The 21,385-nt window shown below is 36.9% G+C and overlaps 3 protein-coding genes and 1 pseudogene across 9 annotated transcripts; 2 read left to right on the top strand and 2 right to left on the bottom strand.

The window, feature by feature from the left end:
* Nucleotides 1–1,055: 1,055 nt before the first annotated feature.
* LOC122280610 (xyloglucan endotransglucosylase/hydrolase protein 22-like) lies at nt 1,056–2,373 on the top strand. The gene is made up of 3 exons (XM_043091579.1): nt 1,056–1,419; nt 1,507–1,700; nt 1,792–2,373. Exons 1-3 carry the CDS (start codon nt 1,126–1,128, stop codon nt 2,189–2,191), a joined length of 888 nt encoding a protein of 295 aa, XP_042947513.1. The 5' UTR covers nt 1,056–1,125; the 3' UTR covers nt 2,192–2,373.
* A 1,983-nt stretch (nt 2,374–4,356) lies between these two features.
* On the top strand, nt 4,357–5,382 carry LOC122282924 (protein NDR1-like). The gene has a single exon (XM_043095001.1). It carries the CDS (start codon nt 4,579–4,581, stop codon nt 5,194–5,196), a length of 618 nt encoding a protein of 205 aa, XP_042950935.1. The 5' UTR covers nt 4,357–4,578; the 3' UTR covers nt 5,197–5,382.
* A 639-nt stretch (nt 5,383–6,021) lies between these two features.
* LOC122282524 lies at nt 6,022–12,432 on the bottom strand (annotated as a pseudogene).
* Nucleotides 12,433–13,356: 924 nt separating this feature from the next.
* Nucleotides 13,357–20,536, bottom strand: LOC122282037 (F-box protein At5g49610). 7 transcript variants are annotated; one of them, XR_006230373.1, is made up of 5 exons: nt 20,134–20,536; nt 17,613–18,957; nt 14,278–15,476; nt 13,892–13,986; nt 13,357–13,769 (listed from the first exon to the last, which is right to left on the bottom strand). XR_006230373.1 is itself a non-coding variant. In XM_043093949.1 (3 exons), the coding sequence occupies exons 2-3, from the start codon at nt 15,401–15,403 to the stop codon at nt 13,946–13,948; spliced, it is 1,167 nt and encodes a 388-aa protein (XP_042949883.1). In that variant the 5' UTR covers nt 15,404–15,476; nt 20,134–20,536; the 3' UTR covers nt 13,357–13,945. The 7 variants fall into 7 exon arrangements, 1 of the variants encoding a protein (XP_042949883.1); XR_006230372.1 differs by having other exon boundaries at nt 17,617–18,957; XR_006230370.1 differs by lacking the exon at nt 17,613–18,957 and having other exon boundaries at nt 14,278–15,481.
* Between the last annotated feature and the right edge of the window lie 849 nt (nt 20,537–21,385).

The raw sequence follows: 21,385 nt of genomic DNA, 5'->3' as shown, positions 1-21,385 counted from the left end.
TTGATTTTAACTATAGTGTTTTATCAAATATAGCTAACTACATTTGTTTCATCAAATATTAAAATATTAATTTCTCACTCTAAATAAATAAATTAAATTAATTAGAATATAATAAACATTTAGTATTTAGAATATAATTATTATTAATATTTAATCATACTTTTTTTTAAAAAATTAATTAGAATATAATTATTATTAATATTTAATTTGTAAAACTACAAAATGATAAAAATAAATTAAATTAAAAAATTATTAAATTAAAAATATTTTTTTATTATATAAAGAATAAATATCCTGAGATATAGTATTTTCCTTCAATAATTTACTAATCTGTCGGGATAAGTACCCCACATGACTGCAAAGACCGGGAAGAAATGAAAGAAATTAGTATAACATGCGAGGAAGTTTCTTAAACATAGGTAACGGAAGGGTAGAACCCTCATTCCATGCCGGTCCACATGTTCTGATAAGTACGAGGACGCGCGTAGCGACTGTGGAAAGAGAGCAGCAGAGAGTGAGTGATTACGTGAAGGAGACGAGTGGCGCGTCAAAAAAATAATAAAGAACAGCCGACCATTGTGGCGCTGAAGGGCGGTGCGCGAGGATGCCGCCATGTCGGTGATGACAAATGGTTACACCAATGACCACACCGTTAACAGTGTGAAATTTCAACTTTTTCTGGGATTTTTTTTTTTTTGGTTTGAAGTCCCAATTGGTGTGTATAGACAAGCATTAATTGGTACAGGCACTTTTGCTAAAAAAATTAGGTTTGAATACCACCAGCTCTAGCTGGAGTCCAACAAAAGAAAGAGCAGGTGGCAGGTGCTGGGTTGGTGACGGGACTCAGCCAGCATCTGCAGCAATAACTATGCGTGTGTGTAGATTGGTTTGTGTCTGACAGCTAATTTTTGTACCTTTTTTTTTTTTTTCCCCCCAAAAGCCAACAACTGTTGACAGCTTAGCTGACTGGACCTTCCCCTGCACTTCCTCAGCTTTTGATTTCTGGCTCATTCTTCACCTGTTCTTTTTTGTATAAATACCAAACCAAGTTCCCAAGCACATCCATCTCGACCTCTAAAACTCACTCCAATACTATAAACCCCAACCTGATACCCACCTATTACCATGGCGTCCATGAGTTCTTCCGCTTCTTCATCATGTTCTCCACTAATGCTTCTGGCGCTTGTTCTTTTCTGCTCTTTGATGACTCTCACGGCTGGTAATTTCAACCGTGAATTTGACCTCACTTGGGGAGATGGCCGTGCAAAGACACTCAACAGCGGGGAGCTTCTTACTCTGTCCCTTGATAAAGCCTCTGGCTCAGGATTCCAGTCCAAGAATGAATATCTCTTCGGAAAGATAGACATGCAGCTCAAGCTCGTCCCCGGAAACTCTGCCGGCACCGTAACCGCCTACTATGTACGTAATTAGTTCTCCTTCTGTCCGTAACAATCATTGCTAATTTAATTTATGTTCATATTGCTAAATGTATGTGTTCACCTACAGTTATCTTCCAAAGGATCAACATGGGATGAGATAGACTTTGAGTTCTTGGGGAACCTCAGTGGCGATCCTTACATCCTTCATACTAATGTCTTTAGCCAAGGCAAAGGCAACAGAGAGCAACAGTTCTATCTCTGGTTTGACCCAACTGCAGATTTTCACACCTATTCCATCCTCTGGAATTCCCAGCGCATTATGTAAGTTCTCGTTCTCGGCTGGCCATCTGATCTCCAAGCATCTTCTTCCAATATTAATTGACTTACGTAAGTTTTTCCCCTGGTACTTCAGATTCTCTGTAGATGGAACTCCCATTAGAGAGTTCAAGAACTCAGAATCAATTGGTGTTCCATTTCCAAAAAGCCAGCCGATGAGGATATACTCTAGTCTCTGGAATGCTGATGACTGGGCTACAAGAGGTGGACTTGTCAAGACAGACTGGAGCCAAGCTCCCTTTACTGCTTCCTACAGAAAATTCAAAGCTGATGCTTGCATATGGTCTTCTGGGGCATCTTCTTGCGGTTCAAGCAAATCCTCCTCCACCAAAACCTCTTCCTGGCTTTCACAAGAGCTGGACACTGCAAATCAAGAGAGGTTAAAATGGGTGCAGAAGAACTACATGATATATAATTACTGCACTGACTTAAAGAGGTTTCCACAGGGCATACCTCCTGAATGCAGCACCTCCTAGAGATCAATTATCAAAGACAGCATCCCATATATATATAAATACGATATATCCGTATTCTTTTGTTTTAAAATTTTCATTCATTAATGGAACTCTTGTATCCATTTAATTCTTTCATTCTTTGCTGCTTTGATCAACGCTGTAACGGCAAAATGGGTTTCGAAGTCTGAAGGCCTTTTTCATCCTTTCCTTTTCTTCCAAATTGGCCCATGAAATGGGCAAGCTCAACAAGCTACTATCTTCAGTAGGCAAGCCGCAAGCCCCTTTCGAATGTATTGAGAGTACGCACGCATTAATACCAGGCCCAAATTTTAGCTTCACGCAAAATTTATTACATTTAGTTATTGAAATGAATTGAATTGATTCAATTGAATTATAAATAATAATATTTTATAAATTTTATTAAGGTGAGTTTAATTTTTTTACATGAGTTTAATTTTTTATATTAAAATATATAAATTAGATTGAGATGATTTTAAATTTTTTATAAAAAATTAAAAAATAATAATTTTTATTAATAATTAATTTGAAATAAATAGAGGAGATTTGAATTGTTCTCGACAAGTAAAAGTGCATTGAAGAAAAATAACTACTTAAAAGAGTTTTAAAGATTACAAGCATATTACAAAGAGGGGCCTTTTCGCAATGGAATGATATGAGGCATGGGGGAAAGGTAAATAGCGGTAAGCTTCCATTTCAACCCCACACACACCCTTAGCATACTGACACGTGACACACGACTTATACCCGTTGAGGCTGTCGTGCGTGTCTTCTTCTCCAATCACAGATTCGAATCCGCGCTCACGTTGACCCAGAACTGACTCTGTTTTTTTAAATATATATATATATATAAATTAATGGTTTTGTTTTTTGATTGGATAATTATACAATAATTATGTTTTTTTATTTTAACATACTATACAACTATTATGTTAAAAAAAAATGATAGGAATCCTCTAGGAGATCCCACTAGGAGCTCCGCTTTTTTTTTTTTCTTTTTTTTTTAATTGATAATTAAGAAATTATTTTTTAATAATATTATAAATTTTTTTAAAATAATATAAAAAATCAAAAATCAAAATACAAAAGCGGTAAGTTGCAGGGATCCCCGATTCCCCAGCGGGATCCTAGCACCCACCTATGTTTTTTTTTTTTTTTTTTTTTGATATTGGGGATTGGGGAGGGGGATTGAACCCAAGGCCTCTCTTATGGAGGCTGGGTCTCGTATCATCTGAGCCACATGCTCTTGACAGCACCCACCTATGTTAAAGTAACAAGTTGCTTAGAAAAAAATAAAAAATAACAAGTTACCCAGAAATGCCACGACCGCGTATTGACCAAGCTGTCCTGTTTTCAGTCCTTGCGGTGGATGGCCAAGACAACCACCTGAGATTACACTCATTTTTCCCATATTTTCGTGAATGGATAGCTTATAATTTTGTTATTTATATCTAACTTTGTCAAAATTATTTTTTAAAATGATATTTATAATTTTAAGAAGTTTTAAGAAACGTAAGCTATGTATATTTAAAAAAAAAAAAAGATAAATCTGAAATTTATATAAAAAATTATTTTTTAAAAATAAATATACTAGATTTGTATATTCTAGAATTGCATCTAGTAATTTAAAAAAGAAAAATTCCTTTGATAAAGAACAACCAACATGAATTGACATATTTATCCAATCTGACAATTAAAATCAAATTAAATAAATATTTAATGTGACAATTAAATCTTAAAGATGCCATAATTATTAAAAGTGAAAACGTGTTATTTTATAAGAAAAGGGAAACAATTGTCATTATATCCAAGTAATTTCAAGCCCCTTTCTAGTTGATAAAATTAATTGTAATGGACCGACCCCAATATCCGGTATCCCAAGTCCACCATCCTGGTAATTTCATTATCCTTTTCCTTTGGCAGCTCCAAGGAAGCTCACATTCTCTCCATCAAAGAGCAATGATAAAATCACAAGCCACCATTGTACCTATTCATCCTATCATTACTAAATTTAGCGTCACCAAAGAGAGGAAAGAAGGAAAACTAGTGTCAACCCTACATCCCATTGCCCCAATACATCACCCAAAACGCCTCATGTGTAACGATATCACACCCCCCCAAAAAAAGAAAATATATGAATTAAGATAAAAACTTGGATAAATAATTCATACATAATTTCTCGGACAGACCACGACTTTATATAAAGGGAAAGTTACTACGAGCAGGGTACGCTCATATTCTCAAACACTCGGAATCTCCTGCAACAACAAGGCAACGGCTTGATCTCCTTCATCTTTAGTTTAAGCTAGAGAGCAAAACCCTGTACTGTACAAGGTTTCATCGCTGGAAAAAGAGCGAAAATAAGATCACTTTCGTCGCCAGCGAAGAACATGACGGAGCCCGCGGCCGGTGGGTGTTGCCGGTGCTGTTGCAGCTTCATATTCACTCTCGGCCTTACATCTCTCTTCATGTGGCTAAGTCTACGAACCAATGACCCCAAATGCTCCGTCCAAAAGTTTTATCTCCCAGCCCTCAACAAAACCCTGAATACTGCGAAAAACAACACTCTAATCTTTATGGTCAGGCTGGACAACAGCAACAAGGACAAGGGGGTTTATTACGACGACGTGAACCTCACTTTTTACGACAGTCCCAACAAGTCGCAGCCGCACCTCATAGGGAATTATACCATTCCTAGGTTCTACCAGGGGCACCAGAAGAAGGCCAAGAAGGACGGGCATACGGCGGTCAACATGACACTTGTTTCCCGGGTAGTTGCCCCTAATGGGACGGCTGAATTCTGGGTGGATTTGGCAACGGCGGTGAGGTTCAAGATCCTGTGGTGGAAGACCAAGAAGCACAGCCTTATAAGATCGGGAAGTGTTTTGGTCGATGAAACGGGCGCTAAAGGCAAAAAAGGTATCAAGCTCAGGTCCGGCGCCCCGGAGCGTGGAAACTATTGTGCGCTGGTGGGAGTTTTGGTTAGTTTGCTGGTCCTTCTGACCTGACTTGCTCAATTTTCTGATGTTTCAGATTATTTCAAGGTATTTGATGTTTCGATATTGTATGGTCAATTTGTAACTGATATCGTTGATTTCTCTGAAATGATTTTTGCCATTTTGGTAAATTTTGTTTTGTTTGTGGCTGATCTCATTTACAATCTTTCCAATGGCAACGAATATTATTTGTATTAAGCTGAATTTTCCTTTCTTTGTAAATTATTTGGTACTTTTTTTATTTATTATTAGAATATTTGCCTAAATTATAAGAGCTGATGAATCATGATGCTGGGGTAAAATGTGCACAGTTTGACAGGAAACTTTGAAGAACCCACCCGTTTGTTAATTAAGCAGAAATTATGATGTGGCAAAATGAACAGTTGACCTCGAGTTAGATGAAGATTGCCCCCATCAATTATGATAACTGAGAAGCAAATCTTAGAAATGGCGATTATTTTGATTTAGAAAGAATAAATGAAACTTGGAAGGACCCTTTTCACCCTCAAATTTTTTTTTGCCCCCCCCCCCCCCCCCCCCCCCCCCCCCCCTTTTCTCCTTCTTGGGACGTTGTCAATTAAAAACAAAAACAAACGGGCAATGATATATTTGGAAAAGTTTCATTTGATGAGAATCAATACTTTAACTGTCTTTGATTGGTTGGTGGAGTAAAGGGAGAAAACTACGTGCCACTAAAAAGGTTGATCTACAAATATCTTCAGATGTGTCACATTGATTGACGTGTCACAAAACTTAGATGAGTAGCTTTGTCTTCTGAGAAAGAGTAATGGTATACAACACTCTTAATGTCTAATCACAAATCAAAATTGATCTGGTTCACCCGCTAGGGGAACTGCTGCCTTGTAGTTTTATCAGAGAGAAGTATGCTCCACCAGGACCTAAGGAAACAAGGTCCATTATTTATCACAGCAATGGAGTTGGCTTTCTGTATTGTAGACAGGCGGTGAGCAACAATTACACATGTCCTGCCATCCATCATCTTCTCAAGTGCCTCTTGAACTAGGTTCTCTGACACACCATCCAGTGCACTGGTTGCTTCATCCAACAGAAGGATTGAAGGGTTCTTTAGTATTGCACGTGCCAGTGCTATCCTTTGCTTCTGACCTCCTGATAGCTGAGTTCCTCTGTCTCCACAGTTTGTTTCATACCCATCGTTCATTCCACTGCAAAAAGAAAGGGAAAAAAAAACATGAATATTTTATCAACAAAGAAGTTGTTGGTTTCCCTTTGCTTCCAATACGGGTAGCCTTTTCCTGGCTACATGAGGTTATATGATTAGGTAGTCCTTTGTTTCTTTTTCAAAATCTCTTTCGAAATAAAGGCAAAAAGGCTCCAAAAATTTCTTCCATGGTTTAGGTTAATATGTGAGCAATATAGAAATGCTTGGGAAGGAAAAATTTTGTTTAGGATATGCAGTAGTTGGCATACCTTATAAATTCATGAGCTGGCAAGCAAGAACTGCAGCTTTTCTTTTCTCAGATTCTGTGGCATTTTCTTTCCCATAGACAATGTTTTCGCGTATGGTTCCAGCAAAAAGAGTTGGCTCCTGACTGACTAATGCAATATGCGACCTCAACATTTTCAAATTATAGCTCTTAATTTCCTGTTCATCTATATGGATGGATCCCTTTAGAGGATCATAAAACCTCTCAATACCGATGATGGTAGATTTTCCAGAACCACTCTGTCCCACCAGTGCCACCGTTCTCCCTGCATCAATCTTAAGGCACAGGCCCCTAAAGATCATTTGATCAGGTCTTGTTGGATATGAAAAGAAAACATTCTTAAGCTCGATACGCCCATGTATTCTCCTTTTAATGTCCAAACCCCATTTGCTGTCTGGATCAATCTCGCTTCTCCTGTCAAGGATAGCCAAAACTGATTGAATTGCTCTGCTTCCTTTAGATAAATCGTTAGTCATGCTCCCAGCGTCAGAGATAATATAAGCGGTGAATAGCAATATAAAAAATGCTTGAAAAAGAGGCCTCGTTTCTATTTCTCGTTGAGTCAGGAGCCTCCCACCATACCAAAAAGCTAAAGCTGTTGAACCTGTGTTAAAAAATTGGGAGCTAAACAGGCCAAAACCTGAAACCCGGGATTGTTTAACACTAGCCTTCCTTGGACCTAAGGTTGATCCAAAGAGCCCCAATATTTTCTTTTGAGAAGATAAAGCAGTTATAGTTCTAGGGTTATTGACTGCTGCGCTTGCTAGTTGGCTTCCTTCCTTCTGTGCTTTCCAGGCTTTCTCAGCCATATTCTTCATCAAGACACTCCTCGAGTAAAAACTCCCAATGACTAGTGGCTGCACAGAAATCATTACAAGGGATAGCTTCCATGTGAGCACAAGACCTAGTATGTAAGCAAAGGTAGCCCCAAAAATTGTTTGGACCAGCAGTGACATCCTATCCCCAACAAGTGACCGAACCATGTTTGCTTCAGTGGCTAACCTTGCACAAATGGATGCACTTGTGTTCTCATCTTGATCAAACCACCCGATCTCAAAGGTCATCAGTTTTTCTAGTAGATTTTCCCGTACTCTTTTCATCAACCTTTCTCCCATAATTGCAAAATTGAAGTGTTGGAGGATATTGGTGAAAAAGTTGAAACGCCAATACCTAAGAAAACAAGTGACAAGACTCTGGACTTGGACTTCATTTCAGATTCATTAAGGAAATAGACTGATATAAGTAATCACACACAGTAGGCATTTATGGGTTGTATTGCTCCAGAACCTAAGGCCCCCAAGCATCCTAACACAGCTTTTCCCCACTCAGGTGTGTTCATTTCAGTAAACGCCACTGAGAAGGAGCATGGCTAGATTTTTTGAAATATTCTTCATCACAATCATCATCAAGGTCATTTTGGATGGAGTAGGAATAGGGTTTGCCCATGGAAAATGCCTGGCTGAAGGGATATAACAGTGGGCTGCTGTGAGTGCTTGATCTCACACTGATTGGGCTGGGAGAGATGCTCATCTTATGATGATTTCTTCCATCTACTGAACTGGGAGTGTTGGGAGCTTCATTTTGCATTGCCACCTGCTGCAACTAGACCATCTTGGAATATTCACCACCCTGTCCACCATTCATTTGCATCAGTTCATTGTGTGAAGCTGACTCGACCAGTCTGCCAGCTTGAAGAACCACAATCAAGTTCGTTGTCCTGATCGTTGACAGGCGGTGAGCAATGATGATTGTTGTCCTCCCTTTTGATGTCCGATCAATTGCTTCCTGCACCATTCTTTCAGACTGTGCATCGAGAGCACTAGTGGCTTCATCGAGCAGCAGGATTCTTGGTTCCCTGAGAAGAGCTCTCGCTATTGCAATCCGTTGCTTTTGACCTCCAGACAATTGAAATCCAAATTGGCCAACCTAGGAAAGCCGTAACATATTAAAGTATTCATCGAGGGCTTGCAAAGTTCATGATTCATGTCTAAGGTCTTGTTTGTTTTCGTGACTAAAAACCAAAACTTTCAAAACTTTTCAAAATTTTCGTACTGTCAAAAGTTTTATAAAAACAAACACACATTTTTATCTACCAGTTTTCATCTCAAAAGATCTCAAGTTTCTTCTCAGGTTTTCATCTCAAAAGATCTCAAGTTTCTTCTCAGGTTTTCATCTGAAGTTTTCATCTCAAAAGATCTCAAGTTTCTTCTTAGGTTTTCATCTCAAAAGATCTCAAGTTTTCATCTAAAAAAAATTACACCATTGGTAAATAAATAAATAAAGGAAGTAGCCAAAAAAAAAAAGACAAAATGGTTAAAAAAAAAGAAGTAGAAATTTTTTTTTTTGACCAAATGGTTAATAAAAAAGGAAGCAACAAAAAAAAAATTGCATCATTGGTAAATAAATAAACAAAAGAAGCAGCAAAAAAACAAATAAAAAAAAGAAGTAAAAAAATAAAAATAAAAATTGCAACATTGGCAAATAAATAAAATATTATAAAAAGTACTACAAGTACTTGTGGGTCCCATCATACTACTAACTATAACAAAGTCAAACTAATCTCATCTCATCTCTAAAAATAAACACATATTTCATCTTATCTCATCTCATCTCAACATATCTCAAAATTTTTTTATCTCATTTCATCTCTAAAAACAAATACATATTTCATCTAATCTCATTTTATCTCATCTTATTTCAACATATCTCAAAAGATTTTATCTTATCTCATCTCATCTGTAAAAACAAACGAGGCCAAGTGGGTTGAATCAAACATCTCATTGCCATTGGAAGTTTTGAGAAGCCATTATAAACGCTAAACATGATCATCAGAAATCCAGATTTCTTAAAGTAGCTAAAAAATATACATCAAGCGTGGAAACAAAAAAAAATATTTTGAGCAAGGAATGTTGAAGTTGTCTTACTTGAGTTTCATATCCGTCTGGTAACTTGGTGATGAAGTTATGCGCATGTGCTGTTTTGGCTGCATCTATGACACTGTCCATAGAAGCTCCTTCTTTCCCAAATAGTATATTCTCTTTAATGGATGTTGCAAATAGAACAAGTTCCTGATTTACTAGGCCCAGTTGGGATCTCAACCATTTCAGCTGAAGTCTACTTATTTTGTATCCATCCAGGATTATTTCTCCTTCACTGGGGTTGTAGAATCTTTCAAGCAGTGCAATGACTGTGGACTTCCCGGAACCACTGCCCCCAACAAGACCTACTCTTTTACCAGCTGGGATTTTAAGATTGGAGTCTTGTAATACCGGCGTATCAGGTCTTGATGGATAACTAAACTATGTCTTTAAATTCAATTTCTCCTCTCACATGTGACAAAGCCCTCCCCTTTTTATCTTCCAAGTCTATTGCAGGAACTTGATCAATCATCTCGAAAATTCGGGAGGCAACAGTTTTTGCCTGTGTAATCCCAGCTAGATTTGGGAGTGCACGCAAAACACTCCTGCACTCATCAAACCACAGTTATTAGTTTTAAATTGAAATCAAGGAGCTGAAGCCTAAGCAAGTAGTAAGAAACATAAGAATAGCTATAAGGAAATAACTCACAATCCTCCCATGAGCACGTAAAACCCAGCTACGAATACATGGCCGCCCTGTTCTTTTTTTTCAGAAACTAAATAAGTCCCCACCCAAGCCTGAAAACTCCAACCTACGTATATAATTACCATGCTTCCCAACAGAACACCTTTCACAAATCCTAATTTTACTCCAAATTCCAAAGATGTGTGAAGTGCACGGCCGAATCTTTCCAGTGTCTGACACTCTCCCACATAAGAATATACAGTTCTTATTGAAGAAATTGCATGCTCTGCAATCCCTCCAGCTACTCCATAACATTCAATCACCTTCATTACCAGGCCCATCATGATATTTCCGAACACAAGTCCTGGAGCAATGAACATGATTGAGAGTGGTATAGCTGCGAGTGTAAGTCTCCATGAAAGTATGAAGGCGAATATGTGGCAGAAAAAGAAAGTCGACAAGTAAGCAAGGCAATCAGGTATCTGCAAATAGGAATAATTCCAGTTTCAACAAACAGCACCAAGATGAAGAAAACTATAATATAATCATTTTCTTTCATTTATTCCTCAGCCTATGCCCTCAACTCTCAAGGCTTCAACTTTTCCTGATGGTATTCTGTCATTTTTGTACTCGATTGACATTGTAGATATTCAGAGCTAAAGTTTTCCCTCAGCTATCAATTTTTACGAAAATTGGGTACCGTAGGACTTTTCGTTCAATGAAATATTAGAATATACCATTTTGGGAACTCATGTCTGATTTGTTCGTGCGTAATTGGTTAAATAAGCGAAAGGTATCATAGAAACCCAACCTTCTCACATAAAGCAACTTGGATTGAATTAGCGTCCGAAGAGAGGAGTGTCACAACTTGGCTAGTTGTTGAAGCACCAGCACTATGGGTATCAAAGAAAACAACGTCTTGTCTAAAGACAGATTTCAGGTATTCCATTCTCATCCGCGAGGACTGTCTCTCAGCAGTTCTTGCCCAAGATAGCCCCTCTGCAAGAACAAATACCGATCGCAATTGGATAACAAAGATACGTTTGAATTTTAGTTCTTTTAAGCCGAAAATTATTCCTGAAAAGAATCTAGGAAAACTTTCAAAAGTTCAACATACCCACAAAAGCGGAAAGTCCAACTCCAATCGCAGCATAGAGCAGCCTAAGTGCATGCTGGAAAAGGGATATGATAGTTCATAGTAGTAAGTTCATACGTTCAAATTGCTTAAGAAGATAAATCATATATTCAGACACACAAAAGGGACCATCAAAGGCATCAATTAGATTACATTTACTTCATTCTCAGAAGAGACAAAAGAGAAATTGACTATCTTTCTGAAACAGCTTTCTTAACATTTTTTTTTTTATCATTTGGCTACTTTGTTTTGGAGAACAAAAGGCAGCGCCATGGAAAGAAGGCAGGGGAAAATTGAGATATTAAACATTTGAAATGCACTATTTTCATTCATTGTTGGTCTATAACAAGATGAAAAATCCGAAAGCATTTTGTAATGGCCTCGGAAACAAGCTGCACCCTTTTCCATCTTCAAAAGGAAAATAGCGACTCTAGAAACGCGAGTTTACAACTTGCTCCTAAGGTGCTAAAAGAAGATACTGCCTTAAGAACAACCGGTGTTTGGTACTTTAGCCCTATGATTTAGAAGGTGTAATCTCCCATGCAAATGTTACTTCCCAAGCACCTTGGAATGGTGGCAGCAAGGATGCCCCGAGGAGGTGCATTTCTTGCACCATTTCCAAAACAGATTATACAAGAGAATTCAACGTGCTTACCTTGTCTACAATATCGTTTGTCAAAGAGTTATTCGTAAGTCCGTAGTCAGTGATCACATCGCTTAGAATGAACATCGTCAACGGCGTCTGCAACCCATCTCCAATGCTGCCCAAAATCCCCAACAACATGTCGACACCATCCGCATACCGGAAGATGCTATTTTTGGCCACCATTTCCAGTGCTCTTTCTAGCAGAGGTCTCCAACTTTTAGAGGGACAATGAACTTTCACCTATATGCTCTCATCACAACTGAACCTTATATACTGCACACGCATATCTAACTTATCTTTAAAAATCGGCAGGCTATTGGTATATGACATAATGTCTTTCTCGTTGTGGCCAGTGCAAAAATTGCCAATGCCAATCAGAACGAAATAGTTGGTTTTTCAAGTTAGCCGGCGTGGATGGCATATCTTGGTAGGCCACGAATGTTTGCTGCCTTGACTCCAACCAGTGTACCAGGTGTATCTATTTGTTTCACGGAAAAATATAATTGTAAGTATAATTGTGCATTAATCTATACATCAATATGATGTGATTGGTCAAAAAGTAAATTTTATTGAAAAGAATATTAATTTAAATTTTAAGTATGAATAAATCAGTATTAGTACATAGATTAGTGCACGACTGTGCTAGCAAGACTCTTTGTTCACTGTTTGTTTTGTCTGCATGCAGCTGCATACACTTCCATTTTTTTTATTTTTTTTGAATAATGCATACACTTCCATAAGCATTATTCGGCGTGCTTATAGGTGAAACCATGTTTAAACAATTGAATCTGACCGACGATAATAACCGAAGATGACCTTGGATTTGATGATTTTGAGGCACCTCGTAGTTTGTAAAGAGCCAGCTTCACTTTTGGTTGCCATGTTATGGTTGTTTTTTGTTGATAATTTTCTGTGTGGGTGCCTGTATTTTGCCTTGCCAAAACTTTGAAAGCAAATGGGCATAACGAGGGTTGATTAACAAAATTATAAAATACGGTTCTCTTCGAAAATAATTACCGGACCAAGTCTCTGAAACTCCCAGTGGACCCAATCATGATGACTTGGTAAGCTGGATCAACATGTTCCTGATCTTTTTAATGTATTGTTTCTTCTTCACATGATTTAAAGTCATTCAAATCCCAAAAACTCTCCGAGATGCACCCTCATCCTCTACAATCTTATTCATTCCACACCCCACCTTTGTGTGTATTCAGTTGTTGAACCGTGTAAAATAATATTATATGACAGATAGTTCCAAGCACTTTCAAGAGGAAGTAGTCCTTGAAGTGCCTCGTAGGGATGCCGACAGATTAAAAACCTCAAAACTTACACCACCACTGCAAATCAAAACAAGATTAAAGCTCCATTTGTTGCAATAGGAATAATTTTCCACCGAATGGATGGTATGTAATATAATAAAGGCTTCAAACAGTATCTACAGCAATAAATCTGCTTTCTGTTAGTGGTTCAAGCTACCGAATAAAATATATAAACAACCTTGAAAGAAACTAAGTTTTTGTTCCCCATGTTTAGCTTTGAGACAGCTTGTCCATTGAGGTAAACAAACAAACATGAAATTTTACCTTTAAATGTTGTACAACGCAACTAAGACGGTCTTAGCTAGCTGTAAATTTATCATGGACCCCTCAGAGTACCTGGGGGAAGGATGTATCTTTTCAGCAAAATTCCTTCTCAAGGATTTTTTTTTTGCATTTTGTTAATTCAGTAGCTATCCATCCTCCATATTCCATGGCAAAAAGCCACTCAATGGCAGACCTCCAAATTCCCCTGTTGCCTAAGAAAAAAATCCCTTAATTAAAAAAAACAAATTAGATCAAGTTACGTCTGTGATATGGTAATGTCCTGGTTTTTCCTCTGGATATTCTGTCACTAGAATGAAAGGTAATATATGCTTACGATTATTGTTTCGCCAATGGAGAAGACCTTCAGAACTGCAACCGATTTTTTTTCTTAATCGTCACCCTCTTGTTCAGAATCCAGGAGTCCACAACCTGTTTAAAAAATGACGAGACAAATAGAAAAAAAAAAAATGAAGGGCCTGTAAGTTAAGATAACATGAAAATCGCTTAGCTCAAGTAAATCTACCAATTTACCAGAAATAGAGCATTCTATGTTTAAAGTTTCCCACTTGATTCAGACTTAAACAGGGATCTGAATGGTATGTGTCAAAGTTTTAAGTTTTATGGGATAAAAACTAGCTAGAAAAAGGTCAAATGCATATATAAGCAGTGGTATTTTGTCATCAAATAAAATTACAATTTGAAACCAGTTTCAGCACTTACATGGGAGGAGTGATTCAGTATAAGGAAAAGCAACAGGAGAATTTCTTTCAAAAGTATCCGCTAAATCAAGTTCCACCCAAGTCCCATAGTCGACATTATAGATTAGAAAATGCTCCGTGGTTATGAAAAAAACTTCATTCTTTCGTGCAGTTACGAAGTCAACACATTCCATACTTGAGAAGGCAGTATCAACACTACATTTTATTTCCCAATTAGGCTGATTAGAATCATCCAGAACCCATATATTAACAACTTCATCCCCATCATGTACAGCAACTAGAGATAAGCAACCTTCAAGATCAACCAAGAATGAGTGCTCGGTGACTTCCTCTGGAAGATTGATGGTTCTAAGATTTTCCTCAATATCAATTGAAAGAATGGTGCCAGGTGTGTATTGATCTTCTTCTAAAGCAACAAACCAGTACACTTTTCCATTAACAAATACATGATTTGAACCCAAGGGGCAGTGCCGGAAACCCATGGGATGGTGCTGGACAACTCCTATGCCTCTCCAGGATCCAGTACATGATGAATATATCTCACACTCAAGATGGATATCTTGGGACTCATGTTTGGAATGGAAAAATCGAAATACTTTATACTCAGTGGTTTGGGGCCAAAAAGCAACTCCAATAGATATTTCCGTTTCGGATGGACTACCCTTTGGAAGTAAAAAGATTTCTCGAGTAGTGGGATTGCAGATACGGATCTCAAAGTCTGTCAAATCCACTTCATCCATGTTTGAGTTTGGAATCAAGGGATAATTGATACAACAGATTAATCCGCTATACGAGCATATCAGGCTCTGAGAAGAAATATTTTCACAGTCACGAAGAGTAATCATTTCAGTGATTTCCCCATTGCTCTTCATCAGATACAAATTCATTACCTCATCCATGTACGGATAGATGATGTAAGTGGGGTTTTTTGGGGTCTGGCTCAACTGCAACTTGATGAAATTTGGACTGTGTATCAATCTATACCAGAGTTTAGAAACAGACTTGAAAACTAGAAGGGAGTTAACTGGAACCCTTGAGAGAATATTGGCAAGGATATCTTCTGTAGATTCCACATCAAACCAACTAACATTCCTATTTCGCATAAGCATGCCACCAATTTCAACCATTTTAAAATTCCTCTTTAACCTCTTCGTCTCATACCCGCTAGTCCAGTTCAAAATATTGGCATCCCAAATCTATCTGCACTATGAAGGAAATCAAATTTATTTTTCTAACATGCATAGCTCATGGTAACAAATGTTGATAACACTACCAAATGCTAATTATTTTAATTCTCAATTAATTTATTTCTGTAGAAATTTAAGATTTATGTTTCGCTGAATTTATCTTATCACCAACTTCAAATTTTGAAACCTGTTGGCAGTATCTAGAGGGGGGGGGGGGGGGGGGGGGGGCGGGATGGAGAGTCAAATACTCGTACAGATGCTGGGGCATTTTAACCTTTTTTTTATTTTTTATACAGCAGATACAGATAGACTTACCACCCTTTCACACTTGAAAAAACCTAAGAATTCTTTAACCACTCAAGGCTCAAACAGCAAGCACATCACCCAAAAAAAAAGAACAGAGTGCACACGTAGGCAAGTAGCATTTCTTTTTCCACAAGAGCAGATGTGATCATTTTATCTAACTAAACCAAGTAGATTCAAGCATAAAAAAATACACCATTCAAATAATTTTCCAAGGTCGGTTCTTAGTTCATTGTATTCAAGAAATTGCATGCAACATTGCAACCTATGATGTGTCATTCCCATTCACTGAACGCTTATAGATGTAAATGGTATAAAACAAGAAGAATCTGGGAAAAACAATCAGAAGAAGAACTTGTCAAAGAAGTGACAAGGGAATAACTAAAAATTCTTTCAGATGTATAAAGTATGGACAGATTTCAACAATATAATGCATGAGTTGCAAACAACAATAGAGACATCTGTAAGCTCAAACATTGATAGCGGGAGTGCAAGAGTGAAGAGAGATCCATTAAAGATACTTATCCAAAGAGAGAGATGTTTAGGATGGCTGACCACAACTACCACCATGATTAAATAGCTTTTTTGTAATGACTAATCAACAAAAATTACGGTTCTATGCTGATCTCCAGGTACCCCACTCAAAACCGACACAGCAAATCCCATCCAGATCCCATGGGACCTTTGTTTCAGTAAAGAGGTATGACAGACTACAGTATTCCTTTTACCTGGAAGAATGATTAAATGGTTCCTGCAGCCTTCATGTCCACGGCCATGAATGGCAATGGGAAAACTGGAGAGGCCCATGCCAAGAAACCAATGAAAAAATTTGTTGCATCTTATTTCCTTTCATTATAGAAAGTAGCAAGCATGATGACAATAAGAGAATTAAACTGCATTCAAAGAACCTCTAGGCAGCTATATTAGAATTGTATTAGAATTTTGCTATACAGATTTACATTGTGATTTTGTCATGGCTACATGAATAGCATGGCAAAGAATCAATGATAATGGTGTATGGATGATTAGAGCACAGGATGGAGAGCAGGTCCTCATCTTTTTCATCTAATGCTGATAACTAAACCAGAAAAATCTATCAGATCTTAATTGCTCTAGATGAAACATTTCTAAAAAAACAAAGAATCTGGACCATTAGGTGTCTGAAGGAGAAAAAACATGAGTATGTCAATTAATAATCCCAATCCCATGCTCAGCATATATAGAGTGAGCCAAATCCCAACATAAATACAATTCCTCTGAGACATTGTAAAATCAAATCATTTTCATTACAAAGCTGTTACTTATCTAATGATCTGGGCCAACAGCATTTTATTACAATCCTACAATAATCTTTTTAGGTGATAAGGTAACAATTGCCAGAGTTAGAATTACCAGCTTTAAGGAACCAAGATTCTATGCAGTATCACAAGACAATCACCAAACCAACAGAGTCAAACTCCATCACACACAAGATTAAGAAAATATTTGGACATTTTTGGGATTCATCAAGCTAACAAGTTTTCAACCTTCAAAGGAAGAAGGAAGAGGGAGGAGGAGGAGGAGGAGGAGGAGGAGGGGGGTCGTGGGGGGAAAGGGGGAGGGTGTTGTTCACAACAAATCAGATAATCTCAGCTTGGTATACAATTCAAGGTTAAAATGTTTTGCAAAACCTTCGCCTCAAGAAGTAAATGAGATTACAATTTTCAAATACCACATATTTGCAGTGTCATCTGATGTTAACTCTGCCTCACCTTTAATTATGTGAAATGCATAAAACCTGGTTGAACTAACAGAGTGAAAAAGATTACTCAACAAAATAAATACATTTTTGAATTCCAAAGGATACTAACCAAGCATAATAAACAGAAACCACTGCCATTGAGAGAAAGATTGGAGAAAGATAAGTAGAACTCCTTGGAAGAGTGAGAAACGAGGATTTGGGAACTTATAACGCTCGTCAAGCATCAAATGTTTCTGCCAACCTGGCAATTTAAGACTTCATGCATTGCAACAACTGGCACGTGGTTTTAAGGTTAGGAGAGCAAGAATCCCAAGAAAATAAAGGGGGAGCAAATGTTTGATTTTCTATCAAACTTCCCATAACGCACAGGAGGTTTATGGAAGCTTTAGTATGATCCAATTGTACAATGTAAATCCTACCTTTTCTAAAAAAACCGTGTCTACCATTAATGACATTCCCTAATTTTACCTTGCACTCCCTGCATGCCATAATGATAATAATGATAACAATAATAAATGCAAAAAACAGCGTATACTAGTTTTCTCCTCTCTCTTTTGTTTTTGTGTACAGTAATATTAACACAGGTGCACACGTCCATCAGAACAGAGTAGAGTGCTATCTTTTCTTTTTTTCATTTTCCTGATCATAAAGTGTACTACATAGTAAATAATCTTTGTTTTAACACATATCTCTCACAAACCTATTGTCTCATTAGAAAGAAAGAAATGATTCTTAATAAAACTATATAAATAATAGTTGTAAAGGTTTGTTTCTATTACTATAAATATATGATTACTTTGTAACTGAAAGAAGAAGCTCTGCATACTAAAAGACCACAAATTATGTGATATACAGATGCATCTCATAAAAGACCAAACATAAGGATATAGCAAAATCATGCATATTCAGTAATGGAAGATTATGGTATGCATAGACAGCAGGTCCTTTGTTTTAAGTTTAACCTAGTGACCAAGTAAAATTGTTAAATTTAGAAAACAAATGAGATCACTGTAATCCAGCATCCATTATATAATAGCTGCAGTTAAACTACCATAATAATTTGTTCTTGTACTAGTCTGCTGTACAAGTCTATATCCCTACCATTCACGATTGTTTATGTGCATCCATATATTAAAGACCTAAATGAGCAAAAATGATAGTCATTTTCTGCTAGAAGAGCCACAGATAGATGCACAATTGGGTTTTGGTGGTGAAAATTCATCTATGAATACACTGGTGTTATTCATAGATAACCTTTTCTATAACCACTATTGTTGATTCCTGGCCAAGTTGATATAGTTTGGATACTTTTGGCCATCTAAAGGTATAAGATAAAAATAACTTATAGTCCACTATATCTTCACTCTAAGCATCCAAATCTAGTCACCACATATATACCTGCACCCGTGTGTGTGTGTATTTCATATTCCTGTACAACTGAGACACAGACCTGAAAAATTAGTGTATTGAATGAGTTCTCTAATATGTACCAAAAATCAAAATAATATTCAAATTATTGTATAGAACGTCTTTTTCTAGATAGAAAAAGGAAAAGGAGAAGAGGGGGGGGGGGGGGGGGGGGGGGGGGGGGGGGAGAGAGAGAGAGAGAGAGAGAGAGAGATGAATCAATGATTGTAGTTGAAATCCCATTTTTCCATAGAACACACAAGAAGACATAATCTTTTACATATCTATAAAATAATGTGCAATCCATTTAACACTACATAATACACTAAAATTTTGATGGCAGAGATTAAGGGAACCCCTTTCAAGAAATGACAGAAAAATATAATAAAAATAGGATTAAAAACTTCATTTTCGAAATGTTAGCCATTCAAATCGACTAGCACTACTAGCAGCAGCCCAATGAGATTGCATGATCACATTTTTTTCTATGTAGTTCACGAATAATTTCTGAATTATATTCTGGAGTTTCCTCAATTATAGCTCCAACTCTCACAAGTCATGTTGCAAGTTTGAAACCATAAACAACACTTAATTTCTTCAATTCTGGCAGATACTGATCACTTTGTTGAATTACATTTTTTCAGTGAAATAGATGAAAATCGTGATAAAAATGTTAAATGAGCAAGGTCATGCCTCATTTGCGCCATATAAGCTAAATGTGGTCAACCACGTAATAGCTGTAATAAAAAAGAAATTGACTTGTAGCCTAGTGTCCATCTCCTCCTTTTACCTCTAGGTGCATGACAGGTGAAGTCAATGACGTTCTGTTGTTTCCCAAAAAACAAAAGGAAATAAAACAGTATAAAAATTAATGCTATGCCCCACTCGAGTCTTATCAGCTTTTTAGCTACAAAAATTGCCTTTACATTTGAGGTTTCTAACTCTCTTCCTTTCCAAATCGGCACCTAGGCATTAGAGAAAAAATCAACAGCACCACAGCATAACCATATACATTACATACTAATAAGTAATAACCCCAAAGGGAAAAATTAGAAAAAAAAAGAACAGTCAAACTGAAATGGAACCATAAAGTGTTTTTCTTTATCTGCTTTGCCGAAACGGAGCATATTTTGGAATACGCAAGCAATCCAAAAGGCTCTAAACACGCATGCAATCGAAGAATATATGATATCAAACTCACAATACGCAACCAACTTACTTTTTCGGGGGTTCTGCAATTGGGTAATACTCAAATTGTACAAACTGTACAAAGACTTCCTCCATACAATGCACCGGAGAGTGGAAAAGCTGGTGTAGATGGGATTTGAGCATTGAAGGGCTTTTTCTGGTACATGGGATAAACGAAGGCTCAACTGAAAAGAAAGATTCAAATTCGGAGCACATTGCGGAGTGCATAAAGGAGAATATAGAGTAAATGATGTTTGTTATAAATGCCGAGAAACAAACAAGCATGATGGAGATTGATCAATTGTCACTACAATGACTTCTTCTTTTTTCCTCTTTCCCTTTTATTTTTTCTTTTTCTTTTTCTGGCCACAATGGCGAATTGCCTAATTCCAAACAACAGAGATTGGAAAGACCGGTTCAACCAGTTCGACATGTACGATAAACATATATATATATATATATATATATGTGGATGGAACTACAGCCACGGCTCTCGGAGCTATCGTTTGTATTTTTTCTTTTTAGCTTTTTCTTACATATATTTTTTTAATTTATAATATTATTAAATAATACCTCATTAATCACGAATTAAAAAAAATCAAAAATTAAAAATTTCCAACAATAGCTCCCAACTCGAGCCACCAACGATGAGACTAGCATTATTTTATATATATAAACAAAAATAAATAAATAAAACAAAGAAATATCTAGCCCAACCCATTGATCTGTCTCGACTGTACCGGATCGTCTCGGCCCTTTTTGTCAGTTTTGTTGATTTGGTCATGTTTAGATGCTCACGTCAGATTAATTTGTAAATAATAACAAAATGATTTAAATTGAGATGATTTATGAAATTTTAAAAAATTAGAAAAAAATTTTAAATAAAAATATTATAAAATTAAAATATTCTTTTTTAATATTATTTTTATTTTAATAATTTTTTTTCAAAAAAAAAAGCACGAATTTTTATTGTTAATGATCTCTACATGAGAGTACTGTACGATTAGGAGCTTCCTCCATATCAACAATGACATATGAAATGGACAATGCACATGATTTGCTTAATACATGTGCTACATTGTTTTCTTCTCTTTCAATTTGAATCACTGACCAGATAGCAAATTGAGGGAGCATGTGTTTTGCATAAGAGATGAGCAAACCTTTGTTGTTTCAGCTCTCTTCTGTGACATTGATTGCCTTGACAATAAGTAAAGCATCACCTTCTAGAATGACCTTATGAAGCATAGTTGTGAATACCTGTTTTGGTATAGGTATTTTATCTG

This window comes from Carya illinoinensis, chromosome 11 (genome assembly GCF_018687715.1).
Source record: "Carya illinoinensis cultivar Pawnee chromosome 11, C.illinoinensisPawnee_v1, whole genome shotgun sequence".
Taxonomy (NCBI): Eukaryota; Viridiplantae; Streptophyta; class Magnoliopsida; order Fagales; family Juglandaceae; genus Carya; species Carya illinoinensis.
Note: the sequence above shows the minus strand (reverse complement) of the source record. Positions and strands in the feature narration are given on the sequence as shown.